The sequence below is a fragment of the Convolutriloba macropyga genome, chromosome 10 (genome assembly GCF_964194025.1).
Source record: "Convolutriloba macropyga chromosome 10, txConMacr16.3, whole genome shotgun sequence".
Lineage (NCBI taxonomy): Eukaryota > Metazoa > Xenacoelomorpha > Acoela > Convolutidae > Convolutriloba > Convolutriloba macropyga.
Window position 1 is genome coordinate 28256966 of NC_134477.1, and position 25250 is coordinate 28282215.

At 38.0% G+C, this 25250-nt stretch overlaps 1 protein-coding gene across 1 annotated transcript in view; it reads right to left on the minus strand.

Annotated features, from left to right (window-relative positions):
* LOC142347977 (lipoxygenase homology domain-containing protein 1-like) overlaps positions 1-20613 on the minus strand; it is a 322517-nt gene extending 301904 nt beyond the window's left edge. The window contains exons 1-3 of the mRNA XM_075399144.1: positions 20445-20613; positions 20081-20094; positions 19728-19955 (exon numbers count right to left, since the gene is read on the minus strand). Coding sequence (XP_075255259.1) covers positions 19728-19955; positions 20081-20094; positions 20445-20613 — 411 coding nt within the window. The remainder of the gene's footprint in view (positions 1-19727; positions 19956-20080; positions 20095-20444) is intronic.
* Positions 20614-25250: the final 4637 nt, after the last annotated feature.

The window sequence follows — 25250 nt, forward strand, 5'->3', positions numbered from 1 at the left end:
CTGGACAGTTTTTTTTGCCGACTGTTGCTCAACTCAGTTAAACTATAAGAGCACTGTTGCAGCGCAAGTAAAACATCCGATACCAGCACATTTCTTCAAATAAGAAAACCAGGGAAGAAATAAAAGAACATGACAAAACTAAACAAAACACAGAGAGTATAATGTCCAAACCTTCTTTGCTTATCTGGAGATCATTTGAATTGCGGCTCCTTGAAATGCGGCTCCTTGAATTGCGGCTCCTTGAATTGCGGCTCCTTGAATTGCGGCTCCTTGAATTGCGGCTCCTTGAATTGCGGCTCCTCCTACCTCCGTCTCCGACCTCTAAACTCTTCTCCCGACATCAATGTCCAGCAGGATGGCTGGTGTGAATAATGTTCATGTAGGTCCATCAACGTGAACGGAAGGTCACAGAGATTGATAGACTCGTGTCGACATCCAGAGAATAACTTCCGAGATGCACTTCATGATCGAATTGTACGTTGTTTCGAGGAATAGAAAATAATATACGTTGGCAACCATATATCTGAAATAAAAAAAGGAAGGCAGAAACCAAAGTCCAAACGGATCATAGAATGACATTGAATGAATAATAGATGAATGATAGAACATAAATGGTTTAGTTAAAGGCGATTTGGGGACAAACAAAACCCAGCAGAGCAAAGAAGTGAATTCGCTTCTCTTCTCTCTTCAAACGACCAATATTAGAATTGATTCAAAAACGACCAATATTAGAATTGATTCACAAACGACCAATATTAGAATTGATTTACAAACAACAACCAATATTAGAATATTAGCATTGAGAGAACTCCTGGAGGACCGAATAAATCATACAAGCCATATGTCGGTACCCTTTGCCAAACTTATCAAAATGAAACTTAAAAAAGCCACTAAAGTCCTCGCGGCGGATAACCTTAGTACTTTTCAATTGATAACCAAGATTATTCCGGAGAAACATATTGTTCTTGGAAAAAAGCTCCCGAGGCAGATCTTTTCGTCTCATGTTTCCTGCGAATTTCACAACAGTTGGCGCAACAGAATCGCGAAATTCCTTAAACTTTGCACAAATAAATTGAATTGGCATAGTTTTTGCGTCGTTATCACCGACGATCACGAACACATGGGTAAAACACTTGGCCTTTTCTACAAGACCCATCAGGTCTTCACAACGACGACCTCCTTTTGCATCGTATGAAGGGCTAAAAAAATTTAATCACTAAAAAAACTGAAAATCGAAAGAAATTTTCCGACAATGAAATTACCGATAAAAATTCAGAAGCTTGTCCTGTTCTAGGAACCACTGTGCGTCTCTCAGGTTTGAGTCACCGATAACCAGGAACCGCATCTGCAAAATTGGCAAAAGCAGAGGTTATTGAATTTTTACGCAGAACAAGTTCAGCAACTTGATGCGTTGTGAGGCAAAATTGGCAAAAAGAGAGGCTATTGGTTGGAATGCTTACGCAGAACAAGTTCAGCAACTTGATGCGTTGTGAGGCAAAATTGGCAAAAGTAGAGGTTATTAATCGAATTTTTACGCAGAACAAATTCAGCAACTTGATGCGTTGTGAGGCAAAATTGGCAAAAGTAGAGGTTATAAATTGAATTTTTACGCAGAACAAGTTCAGCAACTTGATGCGTTGTGAGGCAAAATTGGCAAAAGTAGAGGTTATTGAATTTCTACGCAGAACAAGTTCAGCAACTTGATGCGTTGTGAGGCAAAATTGGCAAAAAGAGAGGCTATTGGCTGAAATGCTTACGCAGAATAAGTTCAGCAACTTGATGCGTTGTGAGGCAAAATTGGCAAAAGTAGAGGTTATAAATTGAATTTTTACGCAGAACAAGTTCAGCAACTTGATGCGTTGTGAGGCAAAATTGGCAAAAGTAGAGGTTATTGAATTTTTACGCAGAACAAGTTCAGCAACTTGATGCGTTGTGAGGCAAAATTGGCAAAAAGAGAGGCTATTGGCTGAAATGCTTACGCAGAATAAGTTCAGCAACTTGATGCGTTGTGAGGCAAAATTGGCAAAAGTAGAGGTTATTAATTGAAATTTTACGCAGAACAAGTTCAGCAACTTGATGCGTTGTGAGGCAAAATTGGCAAAAGTAGAGGTTAATGAATTTTTACGCAGAACAAGTTCTGCAACTTGATGCGTTGTGAAGCAAAATTGGCAAAAAGAGAGGCTATTGGTTGAACTGCTTACGCAGAACAAGTTCAGCAACTTGATGCGTTGTGAGGCAAAATTGGCAAAAGTAGAGGTTATTAATTGAATTTTTACGCAGAACAAGTTCAGCAACTTGATGCGTTGTGAGGCAAAATTGGCAAAAGTAGAGGTTATTAATTGAATTTTTACGCAGAACAAGTTCAGCAACTTGATGCGTTGTGAGGCAAAATTGGCAAAAAGAGAGGCTATTGGTTGAAATGCTTACGCAAAACAAGTTCAGCAACTTGATGCGTTGTGAGGCAAAAATGGCAAAAGTAGAGGTTATTAATTGAATTTTTACGCAGAACAAGTTCAGCAACTTGATGCGTTGTGGGGCAAAATTGGCAAAAAGAGAGGCTATTGGTTGAAATGCTTACGCAGAACAAGTTCAGCAACTTGATGCAATGTAAGACAAAATTGGCAAAAATAGAGGCTATTAATTGAAATTCTTACGCAGAACAAGTTCAGCAACTTGATGCGTTGTAAGACAAAATTGGCAAAAGTAGAGGCTATTAATTGAAATTCTTACGCAGAACAAGTTCAGCAACTTGATGCGTTGTGAGGCAAAATTGGCAAAAGTAGAGGCTATTGGTTGAAATGCTTACGCAGAACAAGTTCAGCAACTTGATGCTTTGTGAGGCAAAATTGGCAAAAGTAGAGGTTATTAATTGAATTTTTACGCAGAACAAGTTCAGCAACTTGATGCGTTGTGAGGCAAAAATGGCAAAAGTAGAGGTTATTAATTGAATTTTTACGCAGAACAAGTTCAGCAACTTGATTTGTTGTGAGGCAAAATTGGCAAAAGTAGAGGTTATTAATTGAATTTTTACGCAGAACAATATCAGCAACTTGATGCGTTGTGAGGCAAAATTGGCAAAAGTAGAGGTTATTAATTGAATTTTTACGCAGAACAAGTTCAGCAACTTGATGCGTTGTGAGGCAAAATTGGCAAAAGTAGAGGCTATTAATTGAATTTTTACGCAGAATAAGTTCAGCAACTTGATGCGTTGTGAGGCAAAATTGGCAAAAAGAGAGGCTTTTGGTTGAAATGCTTACGCAGAACAAGTTCGGCAACTTGATGCGTTGTGAGGCAAAATTGGCAAAAGTAGAGCTTATTAATTGAATTTTTACGCAGAACAAGTTCAGCAACTTGATGCGTTGTGAGGCAAAATTGGCAAAAGTAGAGGTTATTAATTGAATTTTTACGCAGAACAAGTTCAGCAACTTGATGCGTTGTGAGGCAAAATTGGCAAAAGTAGAGGTTATTAATTGAATTTTTACGCAGAACAAGTTCAGCAACTTGATGCGTTGTGAGGCAAAATTGGCAAAAGTAGAGGTTATTAATTGAATTTTTACGCAGAACAAGTTCAGCAACTTGATGCGTTGTGAGGCGAAATTGGCAAAAAGAGGCTATTGGTTGAAATGCTTAGGCAGAACAAGTTCAGCAACTTGATGCGTTGTGAGGCAAAATTGGCAAAAGTACAGGTTATTAATTGAATTTTTACGCAGAACAAGTTCAGCAACTTGATGCGTTGTGAGGCAAAATTGGCAAAAGTATAGGTTATTAATTGAATTTTTACGCAGAACAAGTTCAGCAACTTGATGCGTTGTGAGGCAAAATTGGCAAAAGTAGAGGTTATTAATTGAATTTTTACGCAGAACAAGTTCAGCAACTTGATGCGTTGTGAGGCAAAATTGGCAAAAGTAGGTTATTAAATGAATTTTTACGCAGGACAAGTTCAGCAACTTGATGCGTAGTAAGACAAAATTGGCAAAAGTAGAGGCTATTAAATGAAATTCTTACGCAGAACAAGTTCAGCAACTTGATGCATTGTGAGGCAAAATTGGCAAAAGTAGAGGTTATTAATTGAATTTTTACGCAGAACAAGTTCAGCAACTTGATGCGTTGTGAGGCAAAATTGGCAAAAGTAGAGGCTATTGGTTGAAATGCTTACGCAGAACAAGTTCAACAACTTGATGCTTTGTGAGGCAAAATTGGCAAAAGTAGAGGTTATTAATTGAATTTTTACGCCGAACAAGTTCAGCAACTTGATGCGTTGTGAGGCAAAAATGGCAAAAGTAGTGGTTATTAATTGAATTTTTACGCAGAACAAGTTCAGCAACTTGATTTGTTGTGAGGCAAAATTGGCAAAAGTAGAGGTTATTAATTGAATTTTTACGCAGAACAATATCAGCAACTTGATGCGTTGTGAGGCAAAATTGGCAAAAGTAGAGGTTATTATTTGAATTTTTACGCAGAACAAGTTCAGCAACTTGATGCGTTGTGAGGCAAAATTGGCAAAAGTAGAGGCTATTAATTGAATTTTTACGCAGAATAAGTTCGCGCAACTTGATGCGTTGTGAGGCAAAATTGGCAAAAAGAGAGGCTTTTGGTTGAAATGCTTACGCAGAACAAGTTCAGCAACTTGATGCGTTGTGAGGCAAAATTGGCAAAAGTAGAGGTTATTAATTGAATTTTTACGCAGAACAAGTTCAGCAACTTGATGCGTTGTGAGGCAAAATTGGCAAAAGTAGAGGTTATCAATTGAATTTTTACGCAGAACAAGTTCAGCAACTTGATGCGTTGTGAGGCAAAATTGGCAAAAGTAGAGGTTATTAATTGAATTTTTACGCAGAACAAGTTCAGCAACTTGATGCGTTGTGAGGCAAAATTGGCAAAAGTAGAGGTTATTAACTGAATTTTTACGCAGAACAAGTTCAGCAACTTGATGCGTTGTGAGGCGAAATTGGCAAAAAGAGGCTATTGGTTGAAATGCTTAGGCAGAACAAGTTCAGCAACTTGATGCGTTGTGAGGCAAAATTGGCAAAAGTACAGGTTATTAATTGAATTTTTACGCAGAACAAGTTCAGCAACTTGATGCGTTGTGAGGCAAAATTGGCAAAAGTAGAGGTTATTAATTGAATTTTTACGCAGAACAAGTTCAGCAACTTGATGCATTGTGAGGCAAAATTGGCAAAAGTAGAGGTTATTAATTGAATTTTTACGCAGAACAAGTCCAGCAACTTGATGCGTTGTGAGGCAAAATTGGCAAAAGTAGAGCTTATTAATTGAATTTTTACGCAGAACAAGTTCAGCAACTTGATGCGTTGTGAGGCAAAATTGGCAAAAGTAGGTTATTAAATGAATTTTTACGCAGGACAAGTTCAGCAACTTGATGCGTAGTAAGACAAAATTGGCAAAAGTAGAGGCTATTAAATGAAATTCTTACGCAGAACAAGTTCAGCAACTTGATGCATTGTGAGGCAAAATTGGCAAAAGTAGAGGTTATTAATTGAATTTTTACGCAGAACAAGTTCAGCAACTTGATGCGTTGTGAGGCAAAATTGGCAAAAGTAGAGGCTATTGGTTGAAATGCTTACGCAGAACAAGTTCAACAACTTGATGCTTTGTGAGGCAAAATTGGCAAAAGTAGAGGTTATTAATTGAATTTTTACGCAGAACAAGTTCAGCAACTTGATGCGTTGTGAGGCAAAAATGGCAAAAGTAGAGGTTATTAATTGAATTTTTACGCAGAACAAGTTCAGCAACTTGATTTGTTGTGAGGCAAAATTGGCAAAAGTAGAGGTTATTAATTGAATTTTTACGCAGAACAATATCAGCAACTTGATGCGTTGTGAGGCAAAATTGGCAAAAGTAGAGGTTATTAATTGAATTTTTACGCAGAACAAGTTCAGCAACTTGATGCGTTGTGAGGCAAAATTGGCAAAAGTAGAGGCTATTAATTGAATTTTTACGCAGAATAGGTTCGCGCAACTTGATGCGTTGTGAGGCAAAATTGGCAAAAGTAGAGGTTATTAATTGAATTTTTACGCAGAACAAGTTCAGCAACTTGATGCGTTGTGAGGCAAAATTGGCAAAAGTAGAGGTTATTAATTGAATTTTTACGCAGAACAAGTTCAGCAAATTGATGCGTTGTGAGGCAAAATTGGCAAAAGTAGAGGTTATTAACTGAATTTTTACGCAGAACAAGTTCAGCAACTTGATGCGTTGTGAGGCGAAATTGGCAAAAAGAGGCTATTGGTTGAAATGTTTAGGCAGAACAAGTTCAGCAACTTGATGCGTTGTGAGGCAAAATTGGCAAAAGTACAGGTTATTAATTGAATTTTTACGCAGAACAAGTTCAGCAACTTGATGCGTTGTGAGGCAAAATTGGCAAAAATAGAGGTTATTAATTGAATTTTTACGCAGAACAAGTTCAGCAACTTGATGCATTGTGAGGCAAAATTGGCAAAAGTAGAGGTTATTAATTGAATTTTTACGCAGAACAAGTTCAGCAACTTGATGCGTTGTGAGGCAAAATTGGCAAAAGTAGGTTATTAATTGAATTTTTACGCAGGACAAGTTCAGCAACTTGATGCGTTGTAAGACAAAATTGGCAAAAGTAGAGGCTATTAAATGAAATTCTTACGCGGAACAAGTTCAGCAACTTGATGCATTGTGAGGCAAAATTGGCAAAAGTAGAGGTTATTAATTGAATTTTTACGCAGAACAAGTTCAGCAACTTGATGCGTTGTGAGGCAAAATTGGCAAAAAGAGAGGCTATTGGTTGAAATGCTTACGCAGAATAAGTTCAGCAACTTGATGCGTTGTGAGGCAAAAATGGCAAAAGTAGAGGTTATTAATTGAATTTTTACGCAGAACAAGTTCAGCAACTTGATGCGTTGTGAGGCAAAATTGGCAAAAAGAGAGGCTATTGGTTGAAATGCTTACGCAGAACAAGTTCAGCAACTTGATGCGTTGTGAGGCAAAATTGGCAAAAGTAGAGGTTATTAATTGAATTTTTACACAGAACAAGTTCAGCAACTTGATGCGTTGTGAGGCAAAATTGGCAAAAGTAGAGGTTATTAATTGAATTTTTACGCAGAACAAGTTCAGCAACTTGATGCGTTGTGAGGCAAAATTGGCAAAAAGAGAGGCTATTGGTTGAAATGCTTACGCAGAAAAAGTTCAGCAACTTGATGCAATGTAAGACAAAATTGGCAAAAATAGAGGCTATTAATTGAAATTCTTACGCAGAACAAGTTCAGCAACTTGATGCGTTGTGAGGCAAAATTGGCAAAAGTAGAGGTTATTAATTGAATTTTTACACAGAACAAGTTCAGCAACTTGATGCGTTGTGAGGCAAAATTGGCAAAAGTAGAGGTTATTAATTGAATTTTTACGCAGAACAAGTTCAGCAACTTGATGCGTTGTGAGGCAAAATTGGCACAAAGAGAGGCTATTGGTTGAAATGCTTACGCAGAAAAAGCTCAGCAACTTGATGCAATGTAAGACAAAATTGGCAAAAATAGAGGCTATTAATTGAAATTCTTACGCAGAACAAGTTCAGCAACTTGATGCGTTGTGAGGCAAAATTGGCAAAAGTAGAGGTTATTAATTGAATTTTTACGCAGAACAAGTTCAGCAACTTGATGCGTTGTGAGGCAAAATTGGCAAAAAGAGAGGCTATTGGTTGAAATGCTTACGCAGAACAAGTTCAGCAACTTGATGCGTTGTGAGGCAAAATTGGCAAAAGTAGAGGTTATTAATTGAATTTTTACACAGAACAAGTTCAGCAACTTGATGCGTTGTGAGGCAAAATTGGCAAAAGTAGAGGTTATTAATTGAATTTTTACGCAAAACAAGTTCAGCAACTTGATGCGTTGTGAGGCAAAATTGGCAAAAAGAGAGGCTATTGGTTGAAATGCTTACGCAGAAAAAGTTCAGCAATTTGATGCAATGTAAGACAAAATTGGCAAAAAAAGAGGCTATTAATTGAAATTCTTCCGCAGAACAAGTTCAGCAACTTGATGCGTTGTGAGGCAAAATTGGCAAAAGTAGAGGTTATTAATTGAATTTTTACACAGAACAAGTTCAGCAACTTGATGCGTTGTGAGGCAAAATTGGCAAAAGTAGAGGTTATTAATTGAATTTTTACGCAGAACAAGTTCAGCAACTTGATGCGTTGTGAGGCAAAATTGGCACAAAGAGAGGCTATTGGTTGAAATGCTTACGCAGAAAAAGCTCAGCAACTTGATGCAATGTGAGACAAAATTGGAAAAAATAGAGGCTATTAATTGAAATTCTTACGCAGAACAAGTTCAGCAACTTGATGCGTTGTGAGGCAAAATTGGCAAAAGTAGAGGTTATTAATTGAATTTTTACGCAGAACAAGTTCAGCAACTTGATGCGTTGTGAGGCAAAATTGGCAAAAAGAGAGTCTATTGGTTGAAATGCTTACGCAGAAAAAGTTCAGCAACTTGATGCGTTGTGCGGCAAAAATGGCAAAAGTGGAGGTTATTAATTGAATTTTTACGCAGAACAAGTTCAGCAACTTGATGCGTTGTGAGGCAAAATTGGCAAAAAGAGAGGTTATTGGTTGAAATGCTTACGCAGAACAAGTTCAGCAACTTGATGCGTTGTGAGGCAAAATTGGCAAAAGTAGAGGTTATTAATTGAATTTTTACGCAGAACAAGTTCAGCAACTTGATGCGTTGTGAGGCGAAATTGGCAAAAAGAGGCTATTGGTTGAAATGCTTACGCAGAACAAGTTCAGCAACTTGATGCGTTGTGAGGCAAAAATGGCAAAAGTAGAGGTTATTAATTGAATTTTTACGCAGAACAAGTTCAGCAACTTGATGCGTTGTGAGGCAAAATTGGCAAAAAGAGAGGCTATTGGTTGAAATGCTTACGCAGAACAAGTTCAGCAACTTGATGCGTTGTGAGGCAAAATTGGCAAAAGTAGAGGTTATTAATTGAATTTTTACGCAGAACAAGTTCAGCAACTTGATGCGTTGTAAGACAAAATTGGCAAAAGTAGAGGCTATTAATTGAAACTCTTACGCAGAACAAGTTCAGCAACTTGATGCGTTGTGAGGCAAAATTGGTTGGCAAAAGTAGAGGTTATTAATTGAATTTTTACGCAGAATAAGTTCAGCAACTTGATGCGTTGTGAGGCAAAATTGGCAAAAAGAGAGGCTATTGGTTGAAATGCTTACGCAGAACAAGTTCAGCAACTTGATGCGTTGTGAGGCAAAATTGGCAAAAGTAGAGGTTATTAATTGAATTTTTACGCAGAACAAGTTCAGCAACTTGATGCGTTGTGAGGCAAAATTGGCAAAAAGAGAGGCTATTGGTTGAAATGCTTACGCAGAACAAGTTCAGCAACTTGATGCGTTGTGAGGCAAAATTGGCAAAAAGAGGCTATTGGTTGAAATGTTTACGCAGAACAAGTTCAGCAACTTGATGCGTTGTGAGGCAAAATTAGCAAAAGTAGAGGTTATTAATTGAATTTTTACGCAGAACAAGTTCATCAACTTGATGCGTTGTGAGGCAAAATTGGCAAAAATAGGTTATTAAATGAATTTTTACGCAGGACAAGTTCAGCAACTTGATGCGTTGTAAGACAAAATTGGCAAAAGTAGAGGCTATTAAATGAAATTCTTACGCAGAACAAGTTCAGCAACTTGATGCGTTGTGAGGCAAAATTGGCAAAAGTAGAGGTTATTAATTGAATTTTTACGCAGAACAAGTTCAGCAACTTGATGCGTTGTGAGGCAAAAAGAGAGGCTATTGATTGAAATGCTTACGCAGAGCAAGTTCAGCAACTTGATGCGTTGTGAGGCAAAATTGGCAAAAGTAGAGGTTATTAATTGAATTTTTACGCAGGAAGTTTTACGAATGTTCAAAAGATGAGCAAAGTTTTACAATAAATTTTTCCGTTTGTGAAAGATCTTTGTTTTTGGAGAAGTCTGTAAACAAGAAAATTTTCTTTAAAAGTGGCAGGGCAAAAATCTTCTCGTGATCAGTTGAACGTACGCGGAAGAAAAAACCTTTCACTGGCCCAATCTCTTCCACAATTTCAAAAAGATTAACGTTCGCTTGAACTTCACCAAAGAAGGGTGGACCGCTTATTTTGATGAAGTACAGAATTTGTCCGTAGAATTCCACGTTGTCTCTTACAAATGAAACAAAACAATTTCCAATTTTTGACCGTTTATAACAAGGACAGTCGAAGTAGACACCATTGATCAGATGACGGTTAAAAAACTCGGCTTCTGGATAAAACATTCTTCCGATTTTTACTGCATTCGTCTCCACAAACTCATCTGACATACAAGCATCATTGTTGTTGTCGAAATCTGAATTTATTTTTGAAATGAGATACTTCAGATGCGGATCCTGCGTCTCAATGTTTGTTAGTTTTTGTCTCATCAAAACTCGTCGACAAATAATTTCACATTCTGAGTGTGCTCCTGAAAAAATTTCGCCAAAAACTCTATTTGCGGCTTCAAAGCTCATGGTGGAATAACAGTAAAGCGGGCCAAATCGTCTCACTTGGTTAACGAAGTGACGTAGGCAGTGAACATTTGTAGTCTCGATGCGTTCGTTTCCCCCATGAACAGTGTTTATTTCTTCACAAAATGTATCAAGAAACAGTTGTGCATCATAGGTAAAAGAATCACAGCTTGACTCTAACAAAAGACGCACACCAAAAGACAAATTCAACAGATGATTATAAAGTTTTTCTGGAATTCGACGCCGAAAAACGAGCGGGCTTATATAAAAGAGCCAATTAAAGTTTTCGTTGGCCTTAAATTGGGCCATTTCATCAAGAGAGCGGATTTTTCGCGAGTAGGCGATCAACTCCCGCGGATAAGATAATTGAGAAATGACAATATTAACTTTAATTTTCTCGTCTTGTGACAGAGCTTTATAGCATAGTTTCAGGACCTCAGGAAACACACCCAAAAGAACGCAGTGCATGTAGTCAATGGGTGCCGTTATCGGTAAAACTTCAATCAAATCAGCGAAGACACTTTTTCCCTTAACACCGGCAACGTTGACTAATTTAGTAACAGGTAGCGATTGAGCAAATTCCACAAAACAATCGTTAACATCACGCTCTCGGATCTGTCCTGGTTGCCCATAGGGGTAATAGAAGTGGGTTTTTCCTATTGTTTTTCCTTCTGCGGTGCAAAAATGACAGCCGTAGAAACCATTGAACTTGAACATATTCAACATGTGACATTTTGCACCCAAATCGGAAACAAGTAGTTTAACTTTGAAGAAAGCTCGGAACGACTTTTTATTATGTTTTAGTTCAATACTTGATAGCAATTCACTCCTTATATGCGGAATCAATTCATTCCAGTTAGGGGTTACATTACCAACAAAAAGAGCTGCTAAAATAATATTACTTCTTGACATTCTCTGACGAGGCGGCAAGTCGGCAATTTGGATCCAGATGGGCCAAAGTTCTTTTCGCAATGTCGACTTTTTAATATTTACACCATCTGAGAAAAGAAGCAAATTGAAAAACAAATCACCCTGGGGTGTCATCTCAACTGGGGGTGACAAAGAACAGTTCAAATCGCTATAGGGGTTTTGCTTGCGAAATTCTGCGTAACTCAAAATTTTATCAAGGTTCCTTTGAACTGTATCACGCAGTTGGACAACAAAACTCATCACACAAAATGACTGTCTTGGCGACTTCCGTAAAACACGTACCTCTTGCTGGAACATTTTCTTGGCGTTACGAACATAGGAAAAGCCCGAAGGAAAATTGTTAGGACTGGGAAGAAATATTTTTATCAAGGTATGTAAAACAGTTGAACACTCGTCCGAAAGTTTGAAATGAGAGCAGAATAAATCGGTCAGCAAAGATGCATTTCTAACAGATAAATCACTTCCTACGAACAACATATCGGAAAAGTTGTCGACAAGCTCATCTGAATCAACAGAAAACTGAAAGAAACTGTCATTCGCAGTCATCCGTACTGAACATAAATCAGAAATAGTTGACAAAGAGTTAAAAGCAGGAAGTTGAAAAATTTGCTCAGATTTTAAAAGGTTAGACAATTGACTTGAGTTACTAGCGACACTTTCTTCATCTGATGAAGTAACGCAAACAGAACCAGCCACTACGCTATCGCAATCCCCTTCAAATGGGCTGAGGTCTGCAACCAACGATACGTTACCGATGTCGTGGGACGGTGAAGATGGGCTCGACTCACAAAAACTAAGTGGACTACTTGTCAGCTCATTGACTCTTTCTACTATATCTCTGGCTCTTAGTTTTCGCTTTCTTGTTTTCCTACTTGGTGTTGATATGACTGAAACTTCCACTTTAGGTTCACAAATAGCTTCATTTATGATGTCTGACAGAAATAATTGCAATACTTCTTGTAAAATACGGTCCGCCTCAAGCTTTCTGTCATCATTTCTCTTGAGCTCAAAAGTCTTGCAGAGACAAGAGTTATACTCAAAAAATTCTGGTCCGTACTTCACGAAAATTTTGTCTCCGCGTTTTATTTTTCGCTTAACCCTAAGTTGAACGATGCCACAGTCACCGCTAAAGTCATACTCACAATTTGGGTTACAATCAGAGTTTACGAACCGTATAGGACCAAGGAGAAGCAACTGCTGGCCAGTTCTTTCCGATGACATGAGCGAAAGATCCGTAACAACGCCATCGGGAACTGGAGTGACAAAGCCTAATGGATTTCGCTTAAAGATTGCTGGTGGCCAAACAATTTCGGTTCCTTCATACAATAGCCTGTAGCCACCATAATTATCGTACCTGATTTTAAAAGATGGCTCAAGTTTTGTGTATGCCAGACAAATTGCCTCAAATGTTTCTCTAAATCGACAATCACTGCTCAGTTTTCGTTCAAAACTGCTTTCCCTCAATGTTTGAATAGGTTGCATTGCAGGTCGCTCCAGAGTTTCCACAAGTTTTTTCACCGCGAAGGAATCGCACTGTGCCAAAATTGACCAGTCTACTTTTCGTGGTAACATACTTTTTCTTAAAAACATTAAAATTTGGTCTTCAAAGCTAGTTTGTGGCAAAATACTTGCTAAGCGAAAATGCACGGCAATTAAAAGAAAACAAGTCCAATTAACTGGAGACAACAGCGCAAACAGTAAAACAAATTTGGAATGCTAATACAATACACAAATGAAAACAAACAAACATTTAATCTGTAGGCATTTGAATCTGGCTAATACACGAAGACTTCCAAGGTCTCTTGTGGTTTTGAAACAAAGCGTTGCTTTTTAAAAAATCAAAACGCAGATACTTTAACATGAAAATGGAATTTTTCTCAGTTTTTCAGAAATTTCTTAGATATTGTTTATGCTGCCTCGTTCATCTCTTCTGCAACTAAGCCACCATTTCCGTTTGGCATGTTCTCTTTGTTCTCATTACTTTTACGTTCACTAGAGCGAATCTCGTTGCTTCTATTGTTCAAGCTTGATTTCGCCAATTCGTACATTGGGAACCACTTTTCCTCAAACTTCAGCTTGAAGAGGTCTAAAATAAAAAAAATGCACAATCAAGAAGGAATTGCTTTAATCTGGGGAACCTAAATATCTCGCAAGTCAAAACTGTACAGCAACTATCAACTTCTAAGATCCATGCAGATAAATCTATAAAGCGCACCTTTCAGTAGCTCTTTCCTGGTGGGTGAGAAATCTGTCCGAGCCATCATTCCCTCTTTCTTCTTTAATTTAGGAGACAGCATGTGTGTCATGAGTTCCTCTTTCGTCCATAATACTTTGCAGGCATTGCGACCAATAAGTTGGGGGGTTGACCCTCCAACAGGTGCCAAGTCAGAGCCCTTACCTGGACCCTTCGTTATCATCAGTAGCGGTTCACCATTTTCGGGATAACTTTTTGGAGTAGGAAGTAACACTCCCAACTTGGAAACCTTGGTTGTCTAAAACAATACTTGATCAAAGAAGTAAAGCAAAACTTTTAGATCTTCAAATTGAAAAAAGAAACGAACATAACCAACTAAACGTCGGAAGAATTGCTCTAGAACGAGTTAAGGGAGCTCTAATCAATTGCAGCCTGCTTCAGTCTGGGCGAAGGGAGGGGAGTCTAAATGAGACTAAGAAGTTCAATAGTGGGCTTCAAATAACTACATTAGAGGTAAACATAAACCACTAATAAGATTTAATGTTAGAAACGACACCAGTTTCGGCGCAGTTTTCATTTAACTTTTCGTATTAAATTGCCGCCAATTGGGTTCAGCTGCTTGAAATTGCGATTGAGAGAGAGTTTTAGATCACGCAATCAAGAGCAATTAAACGATAAAGTATAAAAAACGGAGCCTTATTAAAAGCTAATTGTATAGGAAAGGATTTGCTAATTGGACTGGTAATTGAACTTACTAATTGCTTCACTGCATTCGTGGACATCTGTATCTCACGATAGTTTCTGTTGGACAGTGATTTCAGCTCAGGTCGGAGTTCAGTCATACAGTTAACTATTAGTGTTGCCGCCTCCATTATTTTGTCTGCAGCCATTTTGATCGCATCAGCTGCTTCGCGATCTACATATCGGGTTGCCGACGTATCCATGTCACCGGGATTTATTGCTTTGCCACGTTTCGTTTTTTTGCTACAACCCGGTGTTGATGAGAGCTGTTTCTTAGACGCATCATTGTGTTTATTCTCAGCTACTGTTTAGGAATTCTAAAAATGAGAGGACCTTTGCTCTCCTCTTAGTCCTAATAACATTAAATCCCTAAGTAAAATTTCAAAGCTCATTTACCTGGCTTGTGTTAATGGCACTACAATTTGGTTCATCTTGACCAAAGCTCGCCTCCCTGATATCACTGAAAGTTTTTGAAACATCCTCAGGATTGAGGACCTCGATTGGCTCGTGTCCGGCACCTTCGACCTCAGCGTCATTTTGGTTCGGCACTAACCCTGTATTTCGTAATTCCTGCGAGTCAGACGGCATTTGCAACTTTCGCTTGGCTCGTTGGGAACTCACGTTACCGGATATTAGAACCTGATCAATATCCTCATAAACAGTCAAATCAGGATCATAGCATGGAACTATTGGCACGAAAGTCTTGTTGCCTTCGGCATCTTCAATTTGAACACACGCTTTGCTTAGCCACTTTTCACAAAAGTCCTCGTGTCCCAGCTGTAGAACTCTTACTGTCCAGATATAAGACTTCGTAACTGGATTTTTTTTGTGCCATCGAATGTTGACAAAACTTTCAGGCTGTAAAGAAACTATTTCCAATGACGGGCAAAACTTTTAATTTTGAGAAAATGATCTAAACGAAAATACGAAATGTCTTACTTGAACATGCAATCGTTCTGGGAATTCAAGGCAGACGCAGTTACCGCGTGCAGGAACAACGCTACAAGTCTGGTCCTCGAAATAAACCAGCCAAAACAAATTTTTCAGCTGAGTTTTTGCGACCTCAATCAATTGTTGTTGAGTCTCGAAATTTGAATAACCCAGTCCACGATTGCTGCGAGTTGGCCGCTGACTTTCTTAGACCTATAAAAATTTGGAATTCTGCTTGAAACTTTATTCTGGGAGATTTCAAACGTCTATTTCAGGGCCTGTAGCTTAGATTACTTTTTCTTTACGTGTGCAAACACATCCGATGAAGGATGATTTGAACCGCAGATGAGTCCAATTCAGTGGTTTCTACAGAGGAAAAAACCGCTCGGTTATCAGAGCCTTGTGGTGTTCACTCAAACAATAAATTTCCAGAAAATCAACAGTCCAGAATGAAGAAGTCTTTTTTGAGATAGGTAAGTCACGTATGCGCAAAACAAGGATCACGCATAAGAACGAAAAAACTCGTTGGACTTAGAGTGAAAAACGTCATGGACGCAGTTCAATCAAAACAGCATGAACCATTGTAGAAATAATAATAAGTACCAAAAAAACAGACAGATAGTCATACCAAAAAATAGAAATTTCAACGAATGTGATTGGTCGTGCAATTTAAAACACTGTACCTTTATGCGTTCAATTAGCCTAAATTTTACATTGCTTAATGCTTGATTATATTTTCTACCGCATCTGGCCATGCCTCAGTGGCCCGTGGGACTTCATACGAACCTATCACAACCGAACGTGGCACCAGTTTCCCCCAAAAAGGTAATTTTTATATTGCGGCTTATCGCATTTTCTGAGCGTTTTTACGTTAACACGCATATCCTATTCTAAAACATGGAGAATTTGTTGAGCAATCAGCCAATCAGAAAACAATATGCCTATTTTTTCAATTGTGGTTGGCCAGCAGTAAAATTTCTATATTTATATTTTGGTACGTCTGAAGTTTTCAATAGCGCCAGCCGCTATATTAAATGCTACGCTATCTTTGTAAAGCTATATTTCTCTAGGCATGCAGCCAATATTTTATCAATAATTTATGATAACCTACAGATAGCACGTGGTACGTTTCAATTACTAACATCCGATGGTACAGTTGCAACAGCAACAGATCGAGCATCTTGGTAACCTTCGTTTTCATCATTGTATTTATACGGCTCCTGCACAACAACAACTTTTCTTGGGGGTTGAGACATAGTGCTCTGATTCAAGTGCTCTGATGCAAGCAAGTACAAGATCTGAAAAGTTATTAAAACATTTATCCATTTGAACAACATAAATTTGGGAATATTGTTTTCTCAAACTTCCTCTTGATATTCAGTTATCCCACAGCTAATTCAATCTCATTTCACCCCTCACACATCGCCTCCCATAGACGTCCATCGACCGCCCCCCCCCCCCTTACACGTCCATCGACCCCCCACCCCCTTACATGTCCATCGACCCCCCCTTACACGTCCATGGACCCCCCCCCCCTTACACGTCCATCGACCCCCCACCACGTTACATGTCCATCAACCCCCCCCCCCCTTACATGTCCATCGACCCCCCCTTACACGTCCATGGACTCCCTTACACGTCCATCGACCCCCCCCCCTTACGCGTCCATCGACCCCTCCCCCCCCCCCCCCCACCTTACACGTCTATCGAGACTTCTTATTAATCTCTGCAACATTTTGTTCACGTTACTGAACCTACATAAACTTTATTCACACCAGCCATCCTGCCTGACATCGATGTCGGGAGAAGAGTTTAGAGGTCGGAGACGGAGGTCGGAGGAGCCGCAATTCAAGGAGCCGCAATTCAAGGAGCCGCAATTCAAGGAGCCGCAATTCAGAGGGCCGCATTTCAAATAAATTAAGAGCAACGATAAGTGCAATTTTAATTCAGAACACGATACGGTATCGGTGCACTTTCTCATTCTAAGTATACACAGCTAACAATACACACATACGTCATAGCACGACATTTTGGTCAACTCAACATCATAACTCAACATCATAAATCAACATCATAACTCTTCTTTGCCCCATCTTGTAATTTCACTCAGATCTTGTTCATCTTCGTTTAACATTTGGTCCCACAGTGAGAGCAACTTTTCCTTCACAATCAAATTAAACCAAAAATGCACCGTTCAGACAAAAGTTTGATTTGGTTTTGATCCAATTGAGTGAGAGCACACTTTCTATGTAGCACATTCAATGTAGCACTTCAATGTAGCACATTCAATGTAGCACATTCAATGTAGCACATTCAATGTAGCATTTCAATGTAGCACTTCAATGTAGCACATTCATTGTAGCACATTCAATGTAGCACATTCAATGTAGCACATTCAATGTAGCACTTTCATAGCTAACAATACATACATACATCATAGCTAACTTCAGACCGTTCAGATAAGAGATTTAGTTGACATAGTAACACAACTCAGATAAGAGATTTAGTTGACATAGTAACACAACTCAGATAAGAGATTTAGTTGACATAGTAACACAACTCAGATAAGAGATTTAGTTGACATGAACTACATAGCAACACAACTCAGCTACATAGTAACACAACCCAGTTAGGCTGGAGAATGAAGTAGCAGTAACAATGAAGTAAAAAAGAAGTAACAATGAAGTAATAATGAAAGAAACAATAAATACTAAAACAAGCAACAGACAAACAATAAACAATGAAGACTAGTTGGAAAGACACGATGAAGACTCCGACAATTCAATTACTCTGCTCCTCTTTGATCTCCTCAAGTTGCAACTGGATGAATCTGTTTCTTGAGTTTCTCTGTTCGCATGTGATCGAATAATATGGCGTTTGATGTTGAACGCATACATGCTACTGAATTCACAAAATTTACACACTTCTGGCTCCACACTTTTCTCATGCACCCGCGCCACGTGGCGGTCAGTCATGTACTTGGTGTTTGATTTGTAATCACAGTACTTGCAAACGAACACTTTCTTCTTCGACACTGAACCTCCTCTCGTACTACTCAACCCCCTCTTTCTGTTAACCTTTGCGACTGGCTTCACTGTTCTCATTAATAACTTTCCATGGCACAAGTCAGTTTCAAGATCAATTATCCCCAAATATAATGTATCCTCCGTTATAATTATCGATTGCTCCAATTGAAATTCAAACACAACATCATCGATGGCCATGGTAAACAACAGAAAGGTAAACAAGAGAAGAAAGGTAAACAAAAGAAAGGTACACGAGAGAAGAAACACAAAGCAACAATGAGATCTGAAATACACAACATATGAAGACCATTGAGTCTACTATTCAGACACTAGAAAAAGGTAAACGGAAACAGACTGATAAACACTGGGATTGACACCCCACGGGCGAAGCCCGATGCTTGCCTGCTACTTCTACTACTACACCAAAGTTATTTTGATATTATTAATTCTGACTCGCACATCGACATCCGCCTCCGCCTCCGCCTCCGCCTCCGCCTCCGCCTCCAACCTCCGCCTCCGACCGCCGCCACAAGCACTACTACACCACAACTTTCTGACTCGCACATCGACATCCGCCTCCGCCTCCGCCTCCGACCTCCGCCTCCGACCGCCGCCACAAGCACTACTACACCACAACTTTCTGACTCGCACATCGACCTCCGCCTCCGCCTCCGACCTCCGCCTCCGACATCCGCCTCCGACCTCCGACCTCCGACCTCCGCCTCCGACCTCCGCCTCCGACCTCCGCCTCCGACCTCCGCCTCCGACCTCCGCCTCCGACCTCCGCCTCCGACCTCCGCCTCCGACTCCACTGCAAAGATGTAAATGCACCAATATATGGTATAGTTTGAGCTAGAATAGCTTTTGAGGGTATCGCCATATTAATAAGTTTAAGCATGATATCAGCTATTCGAAATTTTCAAAACTTGCTATGTTCTTTGTATGTACAGTCTGATGATGAGAGAAATGTGAAACATTCTGTGGTGTTGACCAAGAATGTAAAAGAGACTGTGAAGAAGAAGGGCAGACTGGGATGTTGCTTAATCGACTCTGGGCAGACTGGCAAAAGTATTTATACTGCTATTTGTCTGGTACAGTACTGGTTACCATTGACAGTCAATGCTACAGCGCTGAAACTCACTGTGAGCAAGGTCCGGGATACTATTTATACAGTCTTGTAACAATTCTTGGTTTACTTTGATAAGATCTTGCCAAGATCTTATCAACATTTACAATGAAATGTTGCTATTTCAAGTTCTTGGCAAGATGTTTCAACTTTTGCAAGAGATCCGTGTCAAGATTATACATGTCTTATCAAGGTTCAGCAAGTTTCGGTTCAGTGGGAATACAAAATATTGGTAACATTACATCTGAATTTCCTAGCTACTAACATTCCATTTACTTACAGTAAACCATTCGTGTTCGCAATACATCGTTGGTGGTACTGGACTCTGTGGATAGTTGGGTGGCTGAGTTTTGGCTTTTGGCCTTGTTATAGGTGGTGCTGCAGGGGGCATTGTGGGCTCCTGTGCTTGCTTATCTCCCATTTGGGTTAGAAAAGCATTCTTGGGTTTTGGGCTCATTGTCTGAATTGGGGACTCGGGTTTGTTCGGAGGGCAAATCGCTTTCAAGGGCTGAAAAGTTTAGGAATAGAATTAAGTTAACTGCACACGTTCATGATACGCATCCAAGACATAAAATTTCAACATCTGTACACCAAAACACACCAAATTCTGGTTGTTGTCACACTGAATTTTACCTGCTTCTCTGTATCTGAAATCCAAACTCTCTCATAGAATATACAAATGCTTACAGCAAAATACTGACAAGCTATATGTAAGATTTGTTAATTTCATTCGTGGAATGTAAACCTTTTTAAAATAGTTAACTCAAACTACCAGCTAGAACTTAGTCTCGGATAATTATCTCGAAGCTTGAGACGTCATTAAGTTAGTGACCACTGAACAACTAACTGCTGGCGGACAAAAATACAAACAAAATTGAGCCCATTTTTTTCCACATGAGTTTTGCTGCAGAATTAGTATATGCGTTCTCCTGATCTTAACGCAAAGATTTAAAATCTCAAATATTAGCAACAGAAGAGTTACCCATATCCAACTTACAGGAACTACCCTCAACGGGGTACAACTCCCTCACAGTCTTCTGGTCATCTTGTCCCGCATCCAGCCACCTGGCACAGTGGAAGTGGTACTCTCTCCCCGATCCACCTCCACCTCTTAATCCGCCCTCGCCCAGCTGCCCTCTGCCTCCACCCTCGGGTGCTCTGATCATGATGGATTCGAGGAACCACCCCTCGCCTGGTCTCATATCGTGGTGTCCCACTGTTATCTTTTTGATTCTTCCCAAAGACACTGCCTCGATCTTGAAGTGATCCGTCTAAACAAGGAAGCCTCGAGGATAAATATAGGTAGGAACTACTCCTCTTATTTATGCCAAGAACACAGTGACTGGCACCAGGCGTTAATTTTGCAACTATCTGCTGTTGTGATACGCCAAGGTTCTGAACAAGGAGGCTCGGTAATGTGTGTTTGCACATAATGTTTCGACCCCACTCAACCATATTCTTGGCTTAAACATCTTCCAAATCAAGCAGCGATAGGAAAAGTCAAAAGGATAAAGAGTAGATCAAGCTTTGTAATTAATTGTTATCGATCAAAGTTTCAAGCCATTATTGTAAACGTCTTGGTCTTTTTATGCAAAATTTTTGCTTGACATTTTTGCGCTTTTGTTCTATAACATTATGTGACCTCTCAATTGACTTTTTAACACTTCTTCACTTCTTTATTTTGAGTGATTTCAATCGCTCTCATTCTAAAATGAAGTTTCGTTGGTAACATAAAAGTGATTGTTAGTGGTTGAGTGATTTCGCAGTTAGAATATGTCTGACTTTTGGCCGGGAGGTAGCGGGTTTGAACCCCTATTAAGTCCAAATTTTTGCACTCAAAAAATCTAAGCTACACTCCTAATTTAAGTGACCCCCGCCTGTCGTTCGAGAGCAATTCATTCTCTCCGGATTATGTTTTGAAGATTGGTTTAATCTCAAAATAGGACCGACATACACAATTGTATCAAAGGGCTGCGTACAAACGATTTCGACTTCTAATGCATGATTCCTGCTTCATAATCATGAATTGTGCCACGGCGTGAAAAAAAGGCTTGAATTTACAAGTCAAAAATCCGAAAAAAATTAACTAACGATATCATAAAAGATCCCCAAAACATATTTTAGCGTATCACAGTAAATCACAAAGCATTCTTTTGCTAAAAAACAATTTCCAGAGGGGCAGCTAGACGGACTCTCAAAAATTAAGGAGTTTCTTCAGGAAATGCTGCAAAAAATGAGTTTAAAGAAAAAGCAATTTTTTAATAAAAAGTTACAAAATGCTCAAAAAGACTTTCTCTTTCTGTCAGAATGTTCTTTTTGCTGAATGAAACAAGATTGCAGATCTCTAGCGACGGAACAATTTGAGCTCTTCGACGATATGCAACAAAATTTCATTACGACGCGGAGGTATGCCCCAAAAATTCCGCCTTAGTGAAATTGGCTCGAAAATTAAATACATACAATGAACGAAATTAGGAGACATCCTTTGTATCTTACTTTTCGCAAAAGGGGTTCCGCCAATTTTGCTAAATAAAAGAACATTCGGTGCGAAAAGTAGGTAACAAATCTTGTAGCACGTTTCCACTCAATTTAGGTATCTATTGATCGCGCACATTTTGAGCATTTAATAAGCACTTTAATAAAGATGTAATTGAAGCTTTCAAAGCTTTATAGTGCTTTAAATACGTGAAACCACAAACACTGATTTTTTTCCGCACATCCCTTGCACATCAAATTTGCATATCAATGTGGGACTGGCTATTTTTAATAAGTAGTAACAAATAGTACTAATAAGTAGTAATAAGTAGTAATAAAGTACTATAAATAGTAATAAAGTAGTAAAAAAGAACTACTAGTAGTAATAAGTTAAGCTTAATTAAATAAGTTGTAATTAAGTTATGCTTAATTGCGGATTATATGCAAAATCGAGCTACATTTCGTGCGAAAAATCGATACACAAATGGAGCAGATGCGTGATACAAGCCCTGCGAAAAAAAGGTTAAAAAGTTTGAACTTGTATTTCGCTGCTAGGATTAGGACACTTTTGCGAACACGGGTTTTTAATTTCCCTTCCATATTGCTGGTTTCTGCTAAAGTAGCTATTTTCCGAAGTATTGTTCCACTTTCAATGTATTAATATGGAAAAAACGATCACGAGATACACGCATCGGGCATATCTACCCGTGACGATTTGGGTATACCTCTGCGTCGTAAGGTTATTGGAAAAAGACAAGTGATCATTTATGTTTTGCGGTGCAATCTGATCGTATGGGCGGAAATGCGATTATTAGGTATAAGAAAATGCATTTCCAGGAAACTATTTTTTTACAAAAAATTGCTCTTGTACATAAGTCAAAGGTTATCTGTAACTTTTTCCAAGAAAAAGAGTGGAAATTTTAAGCGGCGATTACAACAACACTGTTTTTTGAGAAAATTTAGAATGAAATTGACGCAGATGTCATTATAAATATGTGTAGAAAAACTCTCCAAACCAACTGCTTCACAGTAAAAAAAAAAGTAAAAGTGTAGTGACGCGTTTTTAGGGACAAAATTGAACAAAATTTTGTTTTGTTTGAAATTTATAATGCTTTCGGTTCAAAATAATCTTTTGTTTTACGTAGTTTTTTTAATTCATAGAACTTACACCAGTGAGGTCAATGAAAGCCTTTAACTGAAATAAATAAAAATCAAAATGAGCAGCACATTTAAAAATTTGCTGAAATAGGAATTCAACATCAATACAAACTCCTTAGCAGAGAAATAAGCAATTTGGACCTAACAAATGACATACAATAAAAAAAGGGTTCTGGGTTCACGATTTCTTGAATTTTTTAACCAAACAATGTATAGTAAAATCTTTCAATAATTGAAGCTTCATCATTATAAATTTAGTACCTTTTTATATATTTGTTAAGATTATTCGTTCAAGACTTTTCAAAATGCTCTCGAAAAGGTTTTTCTGAAAAGATTGCTCAAAATATTTCGGCCTGCGACAACAAATTTTGGCCAAGAACACACAAAGGGCAGCAAAATACTAAAACTCGGCATGCTTGTTGACTTGGTGATAATTGATCCGACTCACTATAAAAAGAAAAAAACACCATTACTGAAATAAAATTAAAAAAAAAGAAGTTTAGTTTGCAAAACTTGTTTGCAAGAAAAATTGCAAAAAATGACAAACAAATGGCCAAAGAAAAATCAAAATATAGACAAAAAACTTTTAATGAATAACAAGGACGTTAAGTTTAAGAATATAAATCATTTTATGTTGAACAAATCTAGACTGTTTGCAACCACATTTTTTCAGAAAATTTAGCAGCAAAAACCCAAAAAAAAAAGATTTTTCGGTTGAAACTAAAATCAGCATATTGTTTCCATCATTAGTTGTAAAATACTTCTGGGATCTGGCATTAGTGAGGTAAGCACTAAAAAATCCATATTAATTTTTCTAAAATTACTTATTTCCATAGGAGACATTTTTCTTGAATTAGTTACATTGCGGTTAAAAGCATCAAATGGAAACTTGAATGCCTCATCACGCAGCCAAGAAAACTGTATTGATAAACCTAAGTGGCGGCTAACCGAGAAAAACAACAAAAAAGGAAAATTCAATTTTCAGTTTTGTTGAACTCAAGTAAAATCAAAGCTATTCAACCCTTTCAGATATCAATTGAAATAATGAAATCCATTCCATTACGCCTGACAACAGATCCAAGCTGAAAAGTTATTATCAAAACCAAGTAACAGTACAAAAGAAGTACTAAAAAACAGTTAAATAGTAACCATGAAAGTTATTTTGAAATGAAAAACAGTTATTATCAAGCCCATAAAAACTTAAGATGAAGAATGAAATTTTCAAAAATGGTAAATATGTTTTATCAAGAACCATAAAAAGATCTTTCACTATCATTATTGATTCTTTTGAAAACCAATAATGCTAAATTCGATAGAGATGTTAGATATGAAATCGAACATCAAAATTATTCAATTTCGCTTCAATACAAAGCGACGGAATCGTGCCAATAAGCAGCTTAAAAGACAAGAAAACCAAAAGAAATACAAAAAGTGAAAGAGGAAAATTTCTATCAATTTAGTTGAAACAAATGGAATAAAAAAATAAAAACGATCATTCAATTATGCCTGACAACGGATATAAACATAAAAATTATTATCAAAACTATGAAACAGCACAAAAGAAGGACAACAAAACAGTTAAATAAGAATCATGAATACTATTTTGAAAACAAATATTTATATCAAGCCCATAAAAACTCAAGATAAGGAAGAAAATCATCAAAAGTGGTAAATGGGGTCTATCAAGAGACAAAAAGATCTGTCAATATCATTACTGATTCTTGTGAAAACCAGTACTGCTAAATTCGATAGAGATGTTAGATATAAAATCATAACATCAAAATTATTCAATTTAGCTTCAATACAAAGCGACGGAACCCAGCCAATAAGCAGCTTGAAAGACAAGAAAACCAAAAGAAATACAAAAAGTGAAAGAGGAAAATTCTATCATTTTTGTTGAAACAAATAGAATCGCATTGCAATTTCTCTAATTTTTTTTTTAAAAAAATGAAAAAAATAGACACAATTGTATCGTGTTAAAGAACAGAAAATACTCAGTATTAATAATACTGAGTAACAAGTTAAAGTGACAAATTAAAAACCTCCGAACTTTTTTTTAATAAAGCACTGTCAAACTAGTTAAAACCATTACATAAGAAATCCAGATTTAAAAAAATGCAAGTGTGTTTCATAAGAGAGCCAATGAGACCAATTATTAATGAAAGGAAGT